The sequence below is a fragment of the Buteo buteo genome, chromosome 3, assembly GCF_964188355.1.
Source record: "Buteo buteo chromosome 3, bButBut1.hap1.1, whole genome shotgun sequence".
NCBI classification, from domain to species: Eukaryota; Metazoa; Chordata; class Aves; order Accipitriformes; family Accipitridae; genus Buteo; species Buteo buteo.
The window spans coordinates 6,351,177-6,370,839 of NC_134173.1; the positions used below are offsets into that span (position 1 = coordinate 6,351,177).

General features: G+C 38.3%; 1 protein-coding gene across 1 annotated transcript in view; it reads right to left on the minus strand.

Moving 5' to 3' along the window:
* TERT (telomerase reverse transcriptase) overlaps window positions 1-19,663 on the minus strand; it is a 33,804-nt gene that overhangs the window by 12,710 nt on the left and 1,431 nt on the right. The window contains exons 2-9 of the mRNA XM_075022750.1: window positions 17,287-19,192; window positions 14,380-14,575; window positions 9,899-10,088; window positions 7,034-7,216; window positions 5,732-5,893; window positions 5,248-5,343; window positions 3,261-3,346; window positions 645-758 (exon numbers count right to left, since the gene is read on the minus strand). Coding sequence (XP_074878851.1) covers window positions 645-758; window positions 3,261-3,346; window positions 5,248-5,343; window positions 5,732-5,893; window positions 7,034-7,216; window positions 9,899-10,088; window positions 14,380-14,575; window positions 17,287-19,192 — 2,933 coding nt within the window. The remainder of the gene's footprint in view (window positions 1-644; window positions 759-3,260; window positions 3,347-5,247; window positions 5,344-5,731; window positions 5,894-7,033; window positions 7,217-9,898; window positions 10,089-14,379; window positions 14,576-17,286; window positions 19,193-19,663) is intronic.

Sequence of the window (19,663 nt, forward strand, 5' to 3'; positions counted from 1 at the left end):
CAGCAAGCAAGAGCAGAGCACAAAGACTTAGAAGATGTACCAAGAGCCACACAGGGCTTCAAACAAGAACCAGCATGCCTTATGCCTTGTAAAAAATCTGCAATAAAGCTGTCACCTTGATAAAAAGTTAAGACTTACAGACACTGTAAAAAATCTGCAATAAAGCTGTCACCTTGATAAAAAGTTAAGACTTACAGACAGTGGATTGGAAAACCCTCAGGCAGAAACCTGGAATATCAGAAAGCCTGTAATGAACATCCTATCTTGTCTGAGGACAGAAGACCACAGATGTTGTGGGAATGAGTGTGGGAGAACCATAAACTTCCTAGATGTACAAGAAGAGCTTGTCAGGCTCTTTACAGCATCTCTAAATACTGTGCTCTTTGTAAGAGCAAGTTGCCTACCCACAGATCTGGGAAAGCTTCTTTTAAGTGCTTGTCGTTCCAATCTTATCACAAACAGAGAAATTCCCCCACAAAACAACCACAGTGACACTGAAGCTGCAGAGATGTTTGTGTGCACCACACTCCTTATGGAGAGTGGGAAATCCTTGAAATTCAAAATTAAACTTCAGAGAAAATGTCTAACACATATACCCTATATTATGCACTACTGTAACAGAGCACAGAACAAAACATCCCTACCCATCCTGCTGTACTCCACAGAGCAATTTGTTTTCCATGTCTCCATAGCATAAGCTGCAAAGTAAGGTTGACAAAATGGAGCCCTGTGGAATTCCACAGCACTGTAAGTAGTACCTAGTAAAGAATAAAAGAAAAAAAAAATCAAAACATGCAGCAAGAAGACTGCAATAGCCATTAAAAATTTACCTTTTTTTTCACCAAGTATAATGTATGTGTTTCAATGAGAAATATGCTACATGCCTGCTAGTTAGCCTTACTTAAATTTGTTCTTTCCTCTGAGAATCTACATACGGCTCCAGAAGTTTTAAGTTAAACAGTGAAAAAAAACACTAATATACTTATTCCTTTCTTATTATCAAACTCCAGTAGACAACTGTCATTAAATGAAAGAAATTTTAAAACTGATCTCAAACCACAATGCCTCCTTCCTCCTTCAGCTGCGGAGCCACCCTTCATTTAAGCTTTGTAATTCTTTATGTTACATCTTGCATAGATTCAAAACAAGTGTTCTTGTACAAGAAACAAAGTGCACTGGACAAATCTTTCAAACTATAATTTATTTATTTTAAATTATTATTGAGGTGTTTATTCTTTGTTTATACATGCACAGCATGATCTGGCCAAGGAAAATATTTTCTTGGGTTTCTGTTTTTGGGGTTTTTTTTCTGGTTGGTTGGTTTGGTGGGGTTTTTTTTCCCCCACAAATAAATATCACTTTAATTTTACGGAAATTTCTGATGGCTTAGCTCAATAGAGCATGTGATCTGGTTTTATACATCCCAGCTGTACTGTAAAACACATTTATTTCCTCATTTAACAGCTCAGGCATGAAGCTATCTTACTTCTAATCAGGAAAAACCACTACCTCCTGTGAAATGCTAACCCCTACTATTTGTAATTATACTCAGCCTCCCCCCACCCCCTGCTTGAAAAGTTCACTGAAGCTGTCAGTTGTCATTTTGTAGAAGAGTAAATCTTGATTTGTTTCTCGTGGCTTCAGATAACTCATATAGACATAGCCAAGGGTAGGTGCATTAATACTTCCCCTATACTGTTCCTTGTATAAAGCCAGTAAAACCACACATAGTAATAGTAATGTATCAAATATAGATAAGCTACTGAAGACAGAGTTCCCCATGACCTTGTGAATTTTTCCATGCTGGCAGCAACAGAATGAGTGTGCCTCACAAAACCCAAGGGAATTATTTTCACAACACTCCTTTGAAGCAGTGAGATATTATATTATAATGTCCATTTTACTATTACTACATGAATGACTTAGTGAAACTGAAGAGAATGAAATTATGCAACTGGACACCAGAGCCACATACTACATTCTAGCAGTGAACTTAGCTATGTTTTGAGTCCTGTGCAAATTTTTCTAGTAGTAATTTTACATTTTTCCAGGCTTTTGATAAATCTATCAAATGGTATTAAAAGATTCCTTCTAGGTCCCCAGCTCAACAATCAGCATTTTTCTCAAAACATCAAGTGAATAATAACTAACTGTGGTGGCTTTTTGAGACCCATCAGGTAAAGAGTGTATTCATTTACTAAACTTTTTTGTTCAAAAAAACCCACCCAAAACTGCAAATGAGAATGAGCTACTTAAAAAGGGCAAATTCATTCCAGGACAAACAACATTTTTTCAGCTAAGCTGTGACTGAATTTAAGTAAATGTGAGGTTGGCTTTGTCAGGGTGTGCTTTCTTTAAAACCATTAAACTTTTATTAAACATACTGATGTTGGTCAGTCCTTATTAACGGCATGCCACGTCAGCATTCTCATGATCCTGCCAAAGGGAGTGTAAGCATCAATGCCAGAAAAACCTATAAACGCTCTTCTATTTGCCTCCTTGAAAGCTTTTCTCCCCCTCTCTCAATTCTGTGAGATTAAGTATTCTAAATAAAGGTATTTTTTCAAGAGCAAGAAGCTATTCATTCTAATATACCTCACTCTGAATTTACAAATAAAGATCATGCAAGTACTTCCTTTTGAGATCTAGTACACATTTGCCACCTAGAGGCAAAACGTTAAGTACCAGATCAGTATCTCTAGCAACACAAGAAGAAATCTGCTTTACTACTCTCTATAACATCTGATTCCTAATTTTGGAGTTGCCAGTAATTTTAACTTTTACTTTATTGCCTTTTATTTTTATTGTAACTTGCCAAATAGCAAGGCCATGCAGAAAAGGTTTAATTTTGCACTATGGAGGAAAGACTAACAAGGCTTTTACATGATTGCTTGGATGTCACCTTGCTTTTGTTCACCACTATGGATCCCAACATTTTAAAGTATTTTTCTTTTGCTCTACATCTGCGCTTTCAAAGGAATAAGGTTACATTTTCACAGAATAATGCATTGTGTGTATAGTTAACATCATCTAGATGAGAAAGAGAGATTTTATTCAATATAAATCTGATATCAAACTCTTCATGCTTTTACGGATCTTAAACTGATAAACAGATTTCATATTAACATGAAATAAAAATCTTTAAAAGGCAGTTATCAAAAATCCCTTGAGCCAATTAAAAGTATCCTGCTTAACAGAAAAAAACCACTAACCAAAAAAACCAAACAAACTATACAAAGAAAAATTAACTTCTTTTTTACCTGCTCCCAATCTCCAGGATGTTGTTTTGTATCATTTGAAGAAAAAAAGTAAACAGGCTGGAACTTGTCTCATTAAAAGTTAAGCTCTAGAAATGGGACAGAACAAAACAAGATTTGTACTTCAGAAACAGACTGAAACTAAAAATACAGTATAAACTTAAAAGATACACAGAAACCTTTATGAAAAGTTAAGACTAGTAGTTCAACCCCCTAAGGTAAGAAAAAAACCACCTAAAACCAAGATCTGAATATACATGCTAAAAAGCTGCTCACATCCAACAAGTAAATGGTGCAGTTCCTTTTTTTGTTTTGCGTTAGGAGAAAAACAGTCTTGATTGGTGTTACATGGGAAAATAGTCAAATATAACATCTAAACCCACTTTTTAAAGTGGTAGGTATATTATGTTGGATTATTACGATGTATGAGACCTTGCTCTTTTGGACACTTTCTATCCTGTAGGGCAATTTCTGTAACTGTCAAGTTCTTTAAGATTCCGCAAGTATAGATACGCTCACTTGCCAGTTCTGCTGCAGAACACCTTCTTTGCCACGTATTACCAACAATTCCATGTGTGACTGTCCACCCAATATTTATGAAGCTTTTCGTTAAAAATTGTGTAATAAAAAAATCATTTAGAGCTGTTTAAATCCCTTTAACAATGACTCCATGAGAAATAAAGCAAAATTACTTCCCACTTGCATAGATTAGACATCAGACAAATGTACCCAGCTTTTGATAGAGCCATGTGAGACCACGGTTATTTGTACTGAAAACCTAATGTGATGCACCTGTGGTACAGACAACTAGGCTGACATGATACTTTTCTCAGAATACTTTTTTTTTTAAAGTAATGACACACACGCACACAGAATTGTTTTCAAATGTAAAATACTTTGAAATAGAATGCTGCTGTTCATGTAATATCTAGCATAGTTACCAAAATCAGCTGTGCACTGGAAAAAACAACAAAACAAAACCCTACATACACATCATCAGAGATCCAGCTAGTTTTCATTTTCATCCATGTACTCGTTAGGCTCTCTGCACCTTGTAGGATCCTGGAATTGTGCACCACCCACACTGTATAGTCTACTCCTATGTCCACAGATATACAAGATCATTTTACTTGCATGTTAGAAGCATAGATTATCCTACATCAAAATTTTCCACTGACAAGTTTAGAAAAAAAAAATTTTCAAAAGAAAGTAGCGTATGAAAAAATACCTGTCTGATCATCTGATGCTCAGGAATGTTGTAGGTTGTTATCATGGAAGACCATGATGCTAAGCAATACAATGTATTAAGAAAGTGATGTGAGCATACCACCTACTTCTAACGCCTTTCTCTGTCATGCTCCTTGTACAGAAGGAAGTCTTGAGAACAAACATTTGGAATTAGCACAGTTCTCTGCAGCACAAGAATTAAAAGAACACAAGCATGCTTGCTTCTTGTGACAAAGCATCAGCTGGAGTAAATTTAAAATACGTATCATTTTTAACCGTACTTTAATTTACTGAAAGTGAGAAATCTCTTTAAACAAAAAAATACAGGAGTTGCTCTTGTTTTGTGTTGCATTTTAACTCTAAAGAAGAGCTCATTCTTATCAACCTTGGCAGGTTGAAGCCCTTCTTTACTAGACGGTTAATTTCTCACTTGAGACCTGTTGCAACAAACAATGGAATTAGGAAAGGAAAAAGAAAACACTGGTTAAAATGAAAGCTTGAGACAACAATGAGAAAATCTGGAAAAAGTCTAGCAGGACATTTTGTCAGATTTCTTGCCTGCTGCATTTCCTCCACTGAACACTAACAGCCTGTTATAAACAACAAAGAAGAGATGACAAAAAACTTTCTATGGAAGGTGCTGGGTAACTAGAAAAGAGGCGGTGTCACCACATATTATGTACATTCAATTAAAAATTCCAATCTTCCTCCAATTCTTCTGTAGCTTTCTTTTGCAGTTGAAAAGAAGCGTCCCCATATTTACCTGTTCAACTATTATTGCATTTTGCAATGAGGCATTCTCCTGAAGCTGGGACACAAATTGCTTCATGTCTGGCATAAAATCCTTGAAAGTAGAAACCTGTATATTGAGTGTAAAGAAATAAATGACAAAAGCAATAGAAAATTCAGTACCAGACTCTTTTATTCAGTGAAGGTCAAAAGGCCAGCCTGATTGCATTATTCTAATCCAACAATTCTGCTATTGTTAAAATGAAATATCTCCCTCACGTATCTCTATTTCCACAACACATTCACCTTTACTCTTACTAATGTTAAGTAAAAAGTGTAAAAGTACAGAGTAAAAAGAAGCTTTGCTAACTCTGGAAAATATCCAACACTATTAAAAAAGGGTTTATGAAGTAATTGCCTAATTCAAATTGTGACTTAAAAAAAAAGCTACAAACAAAAATATTCCTTGGACTGAAATATATCTACAGCAGCAAACAGAAGAAATCAGCAAATCATACATGTCTCCTATAGAATCTCTTGGCTTTTCCACTTGTGGTAATCATAATCACAGCATAGCGCCGTATGCAGTACACAGTTCTTTTCTCAGGGTTTAGGATCTGTGAAATCACTTCCACAAGCTTATTGTGAGGAATGGTATCATAAGCCCTGGACACATCAGCCTGAAACAGAAGAAATATCTTCCATTATATATTCATCAGTATCACTGTAAACACTGTGGTAGTACAAAAAACCTCACTGCTCAACCAAACTATCAGTTTTAGCACAATTCTTGCTACTAACAGAAGATGATACCATATGCAACCTTAAATCTAACACTGAACCTTCAATTATTTAAGTAAAGTTTATTGCTGATATTTTATGTTTAAATATTTTAAGAAATGCTCCTCTCCATGTGATCATGGAGGTGACATCTTAGGCTTTTGAAAAGCTGCAAACTCAGGTGTTTCACCTTTCCTAAACCTCATATTGCAATCTTACCTCTGCTTTTACTTGTCATAGTCAAAATTCAAAACCTTCTGAAGAAGCAACAACCTTAGGAGAACTACATCAATGACATTCTTTGGCTTGAAAGTTAACGAGACAATCACTGAAAGTAATTTCAGGACAGGATGACAACTGACATATGAGAGCATGGGAGAGGAGCCCCACCATAATATATATAAAAATCTGTGTAATTTACATACATCTGCATAAATCGCTCCAATTCAAAGCTATGAATTGAGCTCAAACACAAAAGGTTGCCTGCTAGACTTAACTGAAAAACAAAAGTGTTAAGAAGAAACTCCTTCAAATAGTGGGATATGACAAGCACTCATTATTTTCAAGTGGGAGAAGAAACTTGTTGGAGACACACTAGAGTTCAAGTGTTCATTTTCAACAGAAACTAATGATACTGAGACAGAAGAGACCTATTTTAAAAAGATGCTGAATTTATCCAAATGTGCATAGCGAGTTTTTCCTGGTTTTCCTTTGGGAAGATGGCCCTAAAAGCATATCTGAGTTTCTATTTTTGTCCCATTTTTACACCCAAGTAAGTGTAACTGAAAAAGCCAGTGCATGTGCAGAAGCAAGAGCTGCTACATGACAGAAAGATTAACAGAAAAATATCCAAGTAAAGGAAGCACTACTGCAGGGACACCCCCCCTTAAAAAACCAACCAGAGTCTGTGTTAGGTATGCACAAAAGTTTATTTTGAGAAAGAAATGATCATGCACTCAGATCACACCTATTACAGGTATAAAAATATGTGCACAAGCTGACTTTGAAGTTAGTCTTAATATGTAATTAAAAAGACATACCTTTACATAGTAGAAATGAGGAATTTCACCATCTGATTCAAGAACCTTTGTAACAAACTTCTTCCATGTCTTGTAGATATCATCTTTCCCAAACACTGAAGAGCCGATAAAACTGGTGTTTATAGTCCGTTCATAATTTAACACACTAAATAGATTTTTTAGTCGAGTGTTGTAGTGATGCATCTAAAAAGAGACCAAAGAGAATCACCTTAAAGTATGGTGAAACGTATTAAATTCTGTGCAATACATAGATTTCACATTCAGATGAAGTATGAGATTAAATTTGTATATTTACTGTATTATTTTGGTCAACTGCAGTTTTCAGAAAGCATGAATATACCTTCAGTAACTACTTGGAAGTGTCAAAACAGCCTCAGAGGTTGGGGGGGGAGTGTTGGGGGGGAGGTTGTAGATTTATATCCTATGGAAATTTTTTTTTTCTGTACTTGGTTCTTGGAAATCAAGGTGTAATAGTTAAGGAGATAAACTCCAGCAAATAAAACTGCCACCAGTTAAAAGGTGTCTTCTTAAATACCTTTCATTCTCTCTGCTGGAGAGAAGAACAGCAAAAAGAACATGCGCCCAGAGACTTTAGGCTAACTCCAGCTGGACCACCAGTTGAGCCTCTGGAGGTACTTTATGCAAGTACGTTAGCAAAGATTTAACTCTCAGCTATGGGAATAATAAACTACACCAGAGTGGCAGTGAAGTTGTGCAGGTTGATTAGCTCTGTAAACACCTTAAGGAAAAAAAAATATTGACAGAGCTGGCAACAAAAGAATGTTGAAAGGGCAAGCCATACTACCGAAGAAAATAAACAAACCGCACACGTAGCATACCTATGAATCAGTTTAGAGCTTCAGAGAAATCCTCCAAAATGTATACATAAAAGCGTTCTTACTATCAACAGTAGTATTATGATCATGATACAGATACACTGAAACAACTAATTACAGAAGCATTCCAATTCATCTGAAAACATTTATTTTTGCACTGAAAAAAATCAATTACAGGTTTCAGTGAAAAGCTGGCAAAACTAAAGCACACCAAAAATGTTCAGTGGACTACTGCCACTGCCTCCAGAACAACTTAATCCAACTTCACTGTTTTACATAAGGTAAGTAATTATGTTCATTCACTGGCTGATCTTGCAAAATGTTTTTGACAAGTTTAAAAAACAAAGATTTCTGAAAATTAACATGCTTTCCTGAATTATTGCAGTGGTATCTTTTCCGTTATAAGCCAAGTTGCTAAGAAAAACAATCGAAAGGGTAGAGATGTAGCTCAAAGGTAAATAGAAGCAGCAAGTTCAAAGTAATCACCAGTAAAGTTCCTCCTTCCCTTCTTAACAAGCATATCCCAAGATGGTTGCTTTTTCACAAAAAGCACGCTTTCACCTTCTAACAAAGCTGATGGCCATATGGGTGTTAGCAGGTGAGTCAATAAAAGAAAATTCAGATTGGTTTCAAACCCTATTTGAACTAGACCTGAGAGACCTGGAGTTGCAGTAGTCACAGTAGCTCCTCATTTTCATGTTGGAAGGAAATCCCTCGAGCCTCTTAATTCCCCAGGTCTAATCCACAGATTTGTTAACATTTTTGCAAAACCTAAAGATCTGCCGGAATCTCTCCAGAATGCAGTAAAAGACTACGAGCTCTCAGACAAATCAGATCTTTTGGAACCCTGCTGCTGCCCAGTGCTTTGAGCTTCCCATTAAAAATAAAAAATAGAAAACAAAAAAAATACTGATTCAAATGAAAAAGGAAGAAGGGTGTAAAGCAAATATGTAAAACCTTTGAAACAAAATAAAATCTACACTGATTTGAGGATAAATTCATGGAACTGGACACATTCCACCATGTATTTTGCAGCGAAGTTTGAGAGTTGCCCAAGAATCAGAAATTGGTTGGCTGGATATTTGGGAGATTCTCTCTGACAATTCATCTGGATACATTCCAGCATTGAGCTACAGAAGCTGGCCAAGACTACCCCTACAATTCTAAACTGGGCTGGGATCACATACTGAACAGTAAGTGCTAAGAAGCCATTGACCTCTCACCCATTTGGGGAACACTTAAATCTTGTGCACTAAGTGGAACTCAGTCTTGAGGAAAAACAATAAATGCAGTCATGCAAGAGAGTGAAACTGGGTTCTCACTATGTCTTGTGGTTAACTGGCCTGTTAAATAGATTACTCCATGCACTGCGTGTTCTGTCTTTGTTCCCACACTGCAGTAATTCCGTGCCTCCTTCCTATCTCCCTACTATCCTTGATCCAGCTTACTCGCCCTTCTTAGACCTTCTCCTGTAACACACCCAATGCACCACTGTTCAGCCCCCTGAGTAGACCTGGCACCACAGCCAACTAGCTGATCAACATGCACAATCAGTATTCAGCTAAATCCCAACAGGGATTTGGACTCATCCATCCCTCACTCTCTGGTGTGCCAAACAAATACGACACATTAGTTCAGAATACTGAGCATCTCTGAGACTTCTGTCTTTCTGCTCCCATAGATGGCCAATGCCTACCACAACCAGACACAGTTAGCAAGTCTGAGGGAAAGGGATGGAAAGAGAAGAGAAAGAAAACACGATTACCTGACAGGCCATTGCCATTCTGTTAAGACTCATTTCCTTAAGACAGGCTTGCTAACAGAAGTACATGATTCTGGAATTGGAGGCTAATGGCAATTAAGCACCGGGAAGGGAGAAGCTAAGTTGCAACAGGTAGACCCGTTCAGTCATTCTGATTTGAATGTTCCAGTTCACCATGTTAAAACTAGTTTTATGTAACAAAAAACCTTACTCACTGTATTAGCTACCTACATCAAACCCACATAAAACAATAAAGAAAATAAAAACCTTCTTTTCTCTGCTTTCCCTGCTGAATGCTCGTGCTTCAACAACACCGCTCACTTTTACTATGGGTCTTAACCCATTCGCTTTGGGAATGAACCGGAGCTTTGATGCCATAGGAACATAATTTTTTTGACGGACAGCTTCAATCTCCTCTGAAGATAAAGCACGTAGGTGTACTCTGGCAAAATGGTTTCTAAAATACAAATACACATTTAGTGTAAGCAACAGGAAAGGCAGTAAAGTTAAAACACTTAATCTCTTTATGATAACTGAAACCAAATATTTTTCTAAGATAATTACAAATACTAACCTCTGCAGAAAGTGACATGGAAGTCTGAATTTCAGAACAATGTCACAGTATCTTAACAACAATGTAATACAATAATGAGAGTACAAATTTCTGCTTGATGCAAATTAAGGTAATTAAAAAAAAATCTTAATTAACACAAATGAAAATTTAAGCACATATTAGCTGAGTACTTTTGAACATTATGAAATATTTTTGATGCAAGACAACAGGAAGTTGGATATTTCTCATGGTTTCAGAAGCTTGAAAGACATTAACGAAGTTGAATAGAACCTTCAGAAAACTATGTTAAGAAAGATCCAGGGAAGGACTTGCACACTGTAATGGGCTGTTCTACTCCCAACATTTAGGGGACCTACTACTTATTAAAAGTTATAGTGAACTGAGATACTAGGATACATATACAACATAAGGGCATTTAGGTATCCGGTAACATGATTCAAGTGTTTAGCTGCAGCTAAATTGAACAGCATAAAATAATGAAAAATGGAAGGCTCCCAAGTCATAGGTTCTGAGCTCTGTAAATTCATCTTACCGGGAAATGTGCTTCCCCCTCAGCATTTACAGTGCAGTGTAGCTTAGTCCAAATCAATACTTTCCCATGCAATGACGCGGGAAAAGGAGGTGGAGCAAAAGCCTTTGCTTTTACTTAAGATGTATTGTTAAAGTGCCCTACCTGCAACATAAAAGACCTGGATCAATCTCCTGCACTGCTTGTATTGTTCACATGGACAAAATGTGCCATTCCAAAAAGCCCTACAGCCTAGTGGTTAGGCTACTGCCCTGGGAAGTGAAGCAAGACAATTCAAATCCTCGCAAAAGAAGGGACATGTATCTAAACTTGCATGCAGATTTTTCACATTCCACACAAACCAACCAGCTGGTTTAACAATAGGAGCCCACACTATCACAAAAGGCAGTGGATGGATGGTAGAAAGCTGGTGAGCATGCTCTAGGAGACACCTGAGAAGCCAAGCATGCGGGTAAGAGGCACACAAATACTTCTCTATGCCAACACAACTCACAAGGTAATGATCCAGCTACTTGGGACTGTTGGGGTCCAAGCGATACAGTGCATGACATTCAGAAAGTATAGACGCATCCAGGGCCAGCAAGTTGAGCTATTACTGAGCGAGTGTTTTCAGGATTTATATTCAAACTTTGGAATTAAATTCCTGGTAGAGATGCTGCCTAAAGTAAGGCAGAAAGGACAGGACATCCCTCTTCCACAGCTAGAGATCACTGTTATTCATAATGACTTAAATTCTTTCCTGAATCCATAAAACTTCATCATGTACTACAGTATTAGGTAGATCACCAAGACAAAACAAAGAACTCCAGTTCAACAGAAACAACTGAATGATGAAATCTCCGCCCCTTTGCAGTTCACATTTAAGTCTGGAGGAAAAAAAACCTCAACCACTGTATAAAAAAAAATAATTACTTCCTTTGAAAGTGAATACAAAGGCCAATTATTGGCAGAACTTCATCATTACTACCTCTGGCCAGCTGTAGAATTCGACATCATTTTGCCTGCAGCAACATTCATTGCTTATTTCATGGCATTTATAGCAGTGCTAATGATTTTTAATAGGCACTGATCTAGTGGCCACTGAACCATTCTGCTCTCATTTGCACACTCACAACGCTGTTAAGCACGGGAACTTGGAGGAAGTTGAGTGGATGGTCCCGCTGTCTTTTGTCACCTCACCACAACCTGATGGGGGAGATTCAGAACTTCTGCAGCATTTTCAATCCTCAGCAGCCACTGTGTGTGGCAAGAGCAGGGGAGGGCATGATCCTTAGGAAAACAGATGCTGTCACCCCAACATCGGGTACCTTATTTTTAAAACATAACTTTGCATTCTGTGGGCCATGTAACTTGAAGCAACTGTAGCATGAAATACTGATCTTTTCTTAGTAACTACTGTTTTTAATTTGGGGTATGAAGTTTGGTATAGCCTCAAAAGTTAATATAAAGTTGTCTGTGTGCTATGACCAGCACACTCTCACCTCCACCCATACAGCAAGACAAACATAAAGATTCAGGTCCCCTCTCAGAATCGTGGTCTGTACTCTTGAGTGGGATTCTGCATAGGAAGATCTGCTCATGAAGATTTACTCCCTAATGACAATGCAGTGCAAAAACAAGCTCATGAGTAAAGTCCAGGTCCACTCAGTCCAGCCTGTTCCATCCACTCTCTTCCTCCCAAAGGAGGATGCAAAAGAACTGGAAAGGCATCAGTGGCCACGCTCGGCTGTGAACACCTTCCTGCAAGCCAGCTCAAAGCAATGGCCACAAGCAGCTCCAGCTGAGAAAAAGAACCAGGACAACCTCAGAACAGCCAGATACTCTTTCTCCAGGGAAGATGAAAGCAGCTTAACAGCCTCTGGCACCAATTCACCAACAGCGCCTGAAAACGCTGGCTGGTTAAGAGAGGATGGTGCCTGGAAAGCCTCAAAATGGCCAAGGCAGCCCTCAACAGCTGTTTCCCAAGATCTGTAAATCCCAATTCCTCTCCTCCCGTGTGAAGCAGGCAGCTTGCCACCTGTATGAATGCAGTAAGCTGGATAAGTAGGAGACCTCATGTTACACTGCACACTTGAAAAAGCAGTGCTGAAAGCCCTAGCCTTGTGAGTGAAGCTTAAGCACAGCTGCTGGGATCAGACTAGAAGTCCCTATGGCTATGTATCCTGTAGCCAACAGCAAACACCCTGCCCTTACAGCACACCCTTGGCAAGCACGCAGCAGTACTTCCTCGGGATGCTTCCCCAGCTTCCAGTAATCCACTGTTCAGGGACTTCCCAAGCCAAAGGTGAGAAAGGGCTTCCTGCACAGTGGGGAAATATGTGGGGAGGAAATTAGAAGAAACGGGATCAGCCCAGATTAGGGTCTTTGGAGTTCAGAGCACCTTGTCCTTACATGCCTGGTTTTTCTGGGAAACTGGGAATAGGGACAAAAGGGCTAAAACCAAATTTTCTTTTAATCACATACCCCACTAAAAACAGCATTATATCTAATGTGTAAAATTAGTACTTGATGATACTTTATGCCAAAAAGTAGCCTTTAAAGTACATTAAAACTACATAAAACACTAACTGCAAAACTAAGTGTTAGTTTGAAGACAAAACAAACAGAATATGTGGTACTAAAAATTATATTCTACTACTACTAAATTGCATATTCTGTGCTACAACTGCAAACAAGATTGAGGCCCCATTAAGTGCAAAAACATGCAGAAGAGCTACACTGGAGATACCAATGTTGAAATCAGGGAGCAGCAAGGCAGGAGGGGAAAAAAAATAAAATCACACATATAACATTGTAGACCAACAGACCACTGTGAAAGCAAAAGGTTGAATGCATAACACAGCCATTAAAACACAAGACAAAATACGCTAATTTTGCACAGTTCCAAAGTGCTCTCAGACACCAACAATTTATAACAAAAACCCAAAAAGATGTGAACTATGGAGATGTGTGCACAATACCATTCATTAAAACTGCCTTCAAATCTTCCCTATTTTCTCACTTAATTGCTTAAAATTTTATCTTAAATAATGCCCTAACTTAAATACATGCATGCATTTTTAGGACCAAAAAAGCAGCATGGAATTCCACAGCTGCACTAAAAAACAAACTGCAGCTTTTAAATCCTTCAATCTTAAAAAACCTGAAACCACAAAGCTACTGTCTGAATTTATGACTAGAGTATTACAGCATTTCAGCAGAGGTTTGGGTTGGTTTTGGGGGGTTTGGGTTTTTTTTAGTTTTTTGGTTTTTTTTTTTTTAATTAAAGCAGTTGAAGCAAATTGAGTATTTTTAAAATTAACTTTCCCAAGGTTACTTTGGGATTCTGTCACTATGCTCTACTCACTGTTAAAAGGTGTAAAAAATTGACTTATCAAATCAAAATCCTCTTTAAAATGGATTTTATTGTTGCAAAGGTTTCTCTTCTCCTACTAAAGAATTCTAAAGTTGAATCACTTTTCTCACACAAAATACTTCATAATTTACAAGCTGTGCATACTAAAATCACAGGCTGAATTTTCTTTTGGGAAATTAAGCAAATAAAAGGAGGATAAATGGGCAATAAATGAAAGCAGAATAACTTTACACTACAAACACAAGATTTCTACATATTCCATTAATGTTTGATTAGTTTTCTAATGTTACCTAATTCCAATGTTCTGTAACTTGCCCCAAATAAACTTTCGGTAGTAGAAAAGCATGTTTTTCTGGAACATGGTCTCGGTGATATAGAAAAATGATCTGAGCAACTCAACAACATAGGTATCCATCAGCCAGTACAGGAATTTAGCCAAAAGTTCTTCACGGAAACAATGTTCATATGCAGGAACAAAGTGATCACCTTCAATAAACAATTCAAAGGTAGTTATAGTGAATATCAACTATTTGTATTAGTAAAGAAACAGAACATACAAACAAAAAAACCACACATTGTTAACACTTTTCTTAGCTTGAGGTTAATGGAAAGAAAAAAAGCAAGTACAAACAATTGCACAGATGCCACTCCAAATTTTCACTGGCATTAAAGTGATCGACCCAAGCTTAAAGTACAAACATAGAAACTAATTTGCAGTGACAAACTGACATACAGGATATGAATACATGCCATTAGTAGCCCAAAGACTTACTTTCTTTCCCCAGCGTTGATCGTGCAAGATCTTTAATGCACAATGGCAAAATTATTGTGAAGGGAAAGGCAAAATGGAAATAAGCCTACTACAATATAAAACTTAAAAAAAAAAAAAAAGTGCAAAAGAATGAAAATACTTAGGTATACCGTAAAAATAACAGAATTGAACTGGGCTGACCTGGGGATAAGAATGATACTCAGATTTCCCAGTTACATGAAAATTAATTTCAGGGTTAACCTTTATTTCAGACATCCTATATAAAAACTTATTGCTGCAGTCAAAAAAAAGAAGAAAAAAAAAAATCACCCTTATTTAAGTCTATCAGCACTTCTAATATTTAGATGGCACAAAAATTACAAACCCAGAACATTCCTAGCTACTGTCAAATTTAAGGCCAGTAGTGGTGCTGAAATATGGGTGAGTAGGGAATAAAACCCAGTGCTACAATACTGAATTTTTGCCAACTTTCAATTACATTTTTTTCTAATTAAATTTAAGAGTAGAATTTAGCAAAATACAACAGGATAATTTAAAGAAATATAGAGAAATATTAGTTTAGCTGCATAGCACAAATGATTATGGCACAAATGTGTTAAAAACAGCTTAATTTTGACACAAAAGAGCTGAGGCTTAAAACTGAGACTTATGAAATGGAAATAAGTTGCCAGTTCTCTACCCTGTTTGGTTTTTGTGTGCTTCAGGGAGGAGACATATTCATGTATTTACAGCACCTAAGAAAAGACTACCATAAAGAGAGAAAACAGTGTTCACTTCAACAGAAGCCAGCTAACATCAATGAAAAAATCCAGTGATTGTTAGAAAATCCTCTAACTGAAGAGTTGCAATATGCTGTTGTAATACACAAATTAAATCAGCATGTTGTTAAGTAGCTGTCCTGGAACTAGATCATTTTTTACTAAGAGCTTGACAACAGATGTAGATGATGGCTACAATTCAGGGAAGTAACAAGAAACCACTACTACCACTTTTGGAGAAAAAAAAAAACCAAAACAATTACAGCGCAGCAAAGCAATTAAATGTGTGTTTAAACTTCAAGCACAAGGGAGTACTTTCATGACAATTAAAATTAAGCCTATGTGTTGCTTTTCCTGGAATAAGGCCAGAGAGTAAGAGGGTATTACATTTTTTTCAGATAAGATGTTCCAAATGACTATGAACCAAACATATATTCTACAATAAAAACCTTTTAAAATATTTAACTCCTCAGCATTTTGAAAAGCATGGTTTTGAGCCAGAGTTTCTGAATAAAGAATCAATGTATTTGCTAGAATTAACAGTTTCTTATGGAAGTGTAACCTCCCCTATTTTTGACATCAGTTCTCAAACATCAGACTTGTTTATTTTCCTCCTACGTTACAAAGAACCCGTAGTAATTTCAGAACCTTACTGCACCTTTTAAGAAGGAATACCATTTTCAGCTCACATTACTGTAGGATCCATGTACATTACCAGGTAAGAATAAATACTGCAAACATACCAATTAAGGAAGTGCAATCCACATTGTACAGGTGGAGAATGGAAGCACAGAAAAATGACAACATGCATTAGATCCTACAGCAATCAACCACAGAACACCAGCTTCAGCCTAGATTTAAGTCCTAGGATAGCGTCTGAAAAAAAGACTTTTTCAGGAAAGCAAGATCTACTTGACATCATTTGAAAAAGAGGACTAAACTGAAGGGATTCATACAGAATTTGGAGCAATCAGCTGATGCCCTCACGACAGCTTTCAGTCAGGGACCACTTGGTCTGGTGACCTCTGTACCATCAATGACCCAGCCTGAAGCAGTGCTCAGCATGGGTCTCTTGTTCCTAGAGTAGGGCTCTAGAAAGGTGACAGAGAGTGGACAACCCCTGCATTGCACAGTTCCCATACTCATGTCTTTCTCACAAGGTTGATGGGGGGGGGGAGGGGGGGCGAGGGGGGGAAACATGCTGTGGAACGAAGGTTCGCCCCCATAGCAGAGGAACACATGCTGCTACAAGCATCTTCAGTTCCTTCTGAAGGCTTATGGTAACCAACAGGCAGACTGCATTTGTTCCTTATGTGCTTAGGTCATACTTCAAGGAATTTTTAGAGTTACTGCAATTTGGAGGGTAGGGGTGGAAGGGAGCTTTGTTGAAAGGCCCAGGTTCTGAATTCATGTTTGTGAAAATGTCATTCTATTACACACAAAAAAAGTGTGAATGAAAACAATGAAAACTGTAGTTTTGGAAGGAAGACAGGCTTAAATGTTATTCCACCATCAATTACAAATATTACTAGGTTTGCTCTCTCGGCTATGGTTGTTATCAATGAACCCAACAACTCTGAACTCAGGTTCAGTACCCTCCCCTTCCCACCTTAAACATGAACACCAGTCAGCTGACACCCCCGCCACTTAAGTTCTTTAAGAAGTACCTTTGACTAGACGAAGCCACATGCAGTCATTCACTCTCATCTTCCACATCAGCTCCTGCAACGAAAGCTTAGCAAACTTCCCCATGGAAATGAACACTTTCACATTTTTTAAGAACCGGCACTTGTTATGGTTAGAACCCCAAAGCTCAGCGGGGATGACCCGCTCCAGGCACTCCCTCACAAAGATGTACACCTGCCAGTGGCTGCTGTGCTGCTTGAGGAGCTCCCCGAGGGCTGAATCACACACCTCTCCCGAGTTTTGCTCCTCACTCTGCAACTCCCCACGCACAGATTTTGCAAGAGGAGCGCGTAAGTTGTCTGGCACAGCAGCGTGACCAGATTCACATCTGCTGCTTGTCACGCTCTTAGTAGGCTCTTTCCCAAACCGCTCCACTTGCTCGCAAACCTCTGCTTCCCCAGGCAAGGCTGCCTGACAAGGCAGCTCAGTTTGTCTCACACTGGTTTCAGATATCCAGACAGGGCAATTTTTTTTCAAGAGAACTAAGTAAGGGCACTTTCCATGGTTCTTTAAGAGTTTCTGAAATGTGTGTCTCATTTGCCAGTAGCGTTTGGGCAACCTCTTCTTTCTCCAGTTGTGATGTGGCAGACTTTGGCTGTGCTTTTGCTCCAACAGATTTTGGCTTAAGAATATAGTTTCTATAAGCCGTCTTCCACCTGCCTGACAGCCCTGCAAGCGATTCAATAAAAACGATTTAGGAAAACACTCCTGGAAACTTCTGCGAGAGTACAGAAGAAACTTCCTGTCAATGTATACTGCAGAACGCAGGAGTGTGTTTGGTAACTTCTTTGCCAAATGAGCTAGGGGACTTTCCCGCCTTCCACATTTTGAAGAAATACCCTCCACGGCTTTGATCTGTACAGAATCCAACTGAGATTTATACACATGCATCTCTACTCCTTTCCTATGGGATTCTGCTTGAATTTCAATGCTGGGCTTTAAAGGTTTGTTACTCTGAACTCCTCGCAGGAAAGACCTTTCACCTGCCACAAACTTCTTCCCGTCACAAGATGTGTGAACTAAAGAAGGACCAGACATATCACTGTTACTTCTTTGAGAAACGTGCTGGTTTTTAATGAGATTTACAGAATGTGATTCTACATACCCAGTCCCGTATCTCTTGGAACTACTTTGGTTTACATCAGGAGTGAGATTACAAGCCTTTTCCTCTCTCTCTTTTTCCTCTGCTTTTGCTCTCTTAGCTGGAATTTCAAGTTGTTCCCTATCAAGCTTCCTTTTTAAAGATGGTGCCGTAGCTGACAAATACAAACTGGAGCTACTCTGTTTTTCCAGATGTTGAGTAACCATTCTGATCTGTTTGCTTGCTTTAGAAACGGCTTTTGCAGAATACTGGTAACTGGACATGACGCTTTGTGTCTTGTTATTTTTTTTATTTCCCATGCTGGAGACATTAGCTTCAAGTCTCTGTCTGCATTTCCACCAATGCGACTTTGAAAGATACTTTCTATGAAACATAAGCCTTTTTTGCATATAGTCAAGCAAGCTACTACGTTTATGCTTTGAAAACCTTTGTTTAACAAACACTGGGGATGAGTCTACATTATGTGAAATAAGTTCATAAACTGGTTGCCCACAAACTTGGTAACAATTACTAGGGGGAACCAGCATAAAGATTGCACAATGTTCCAACAAATACATCATCACATCATCCCCTATCCTGCTCAGCAGTGTTTCCCAGAGGCCGCTGATACGAATAGTTTCTGTTGCAGTATTGGGTAGGTAGCTGTATATATTTGAAGACGGCATGATTTGGAAATGAGAACTGTTTTCGTCCAGTAAGGAGTATCCATACGCGAGGACATTCTTCTTTCTTTTTTCACACAGCCTCTGAACAACTCTTGTGATGACTTCACTCTGACTAGATAACTGAAGAAAGAAAGAAAGAAAGAAAGAAAGAGAATGAGCTTTTTATCAACAACTCTTCCATAAACCACAACATACACTTCAAATAAAACAGACATGCAAGATACACAGTCCTACCCATCAGCTTTAGATCAAGCCCTTTCAAAGCAATATTAACGATTCAAAAGTGCCATACCCAAAAAGAAAGGTTTTCAAGTGTACCAGAACATGTTTACATGCAGCGACACGGGCCTACGACTTTAAGGAAGTCTTTTTAACGTCTGCCCTTTTGATCCTCGTTTTCATGCCCAGGAAACACCCTACACTACTCCCCTCGGCTCCCTGAGCAACCTGGACTCCAAGGCCTTCGGGTCACTCTGCCCGTAGATAAGTGCTCGTAGATACGTGCTCATGCAGGCTCTAACCTCCAGGGAACTAACACCGATTTTCTTGAGGCCTCCATTTCCTTTTACGTAAAGAAAAGTTCAACTAAAC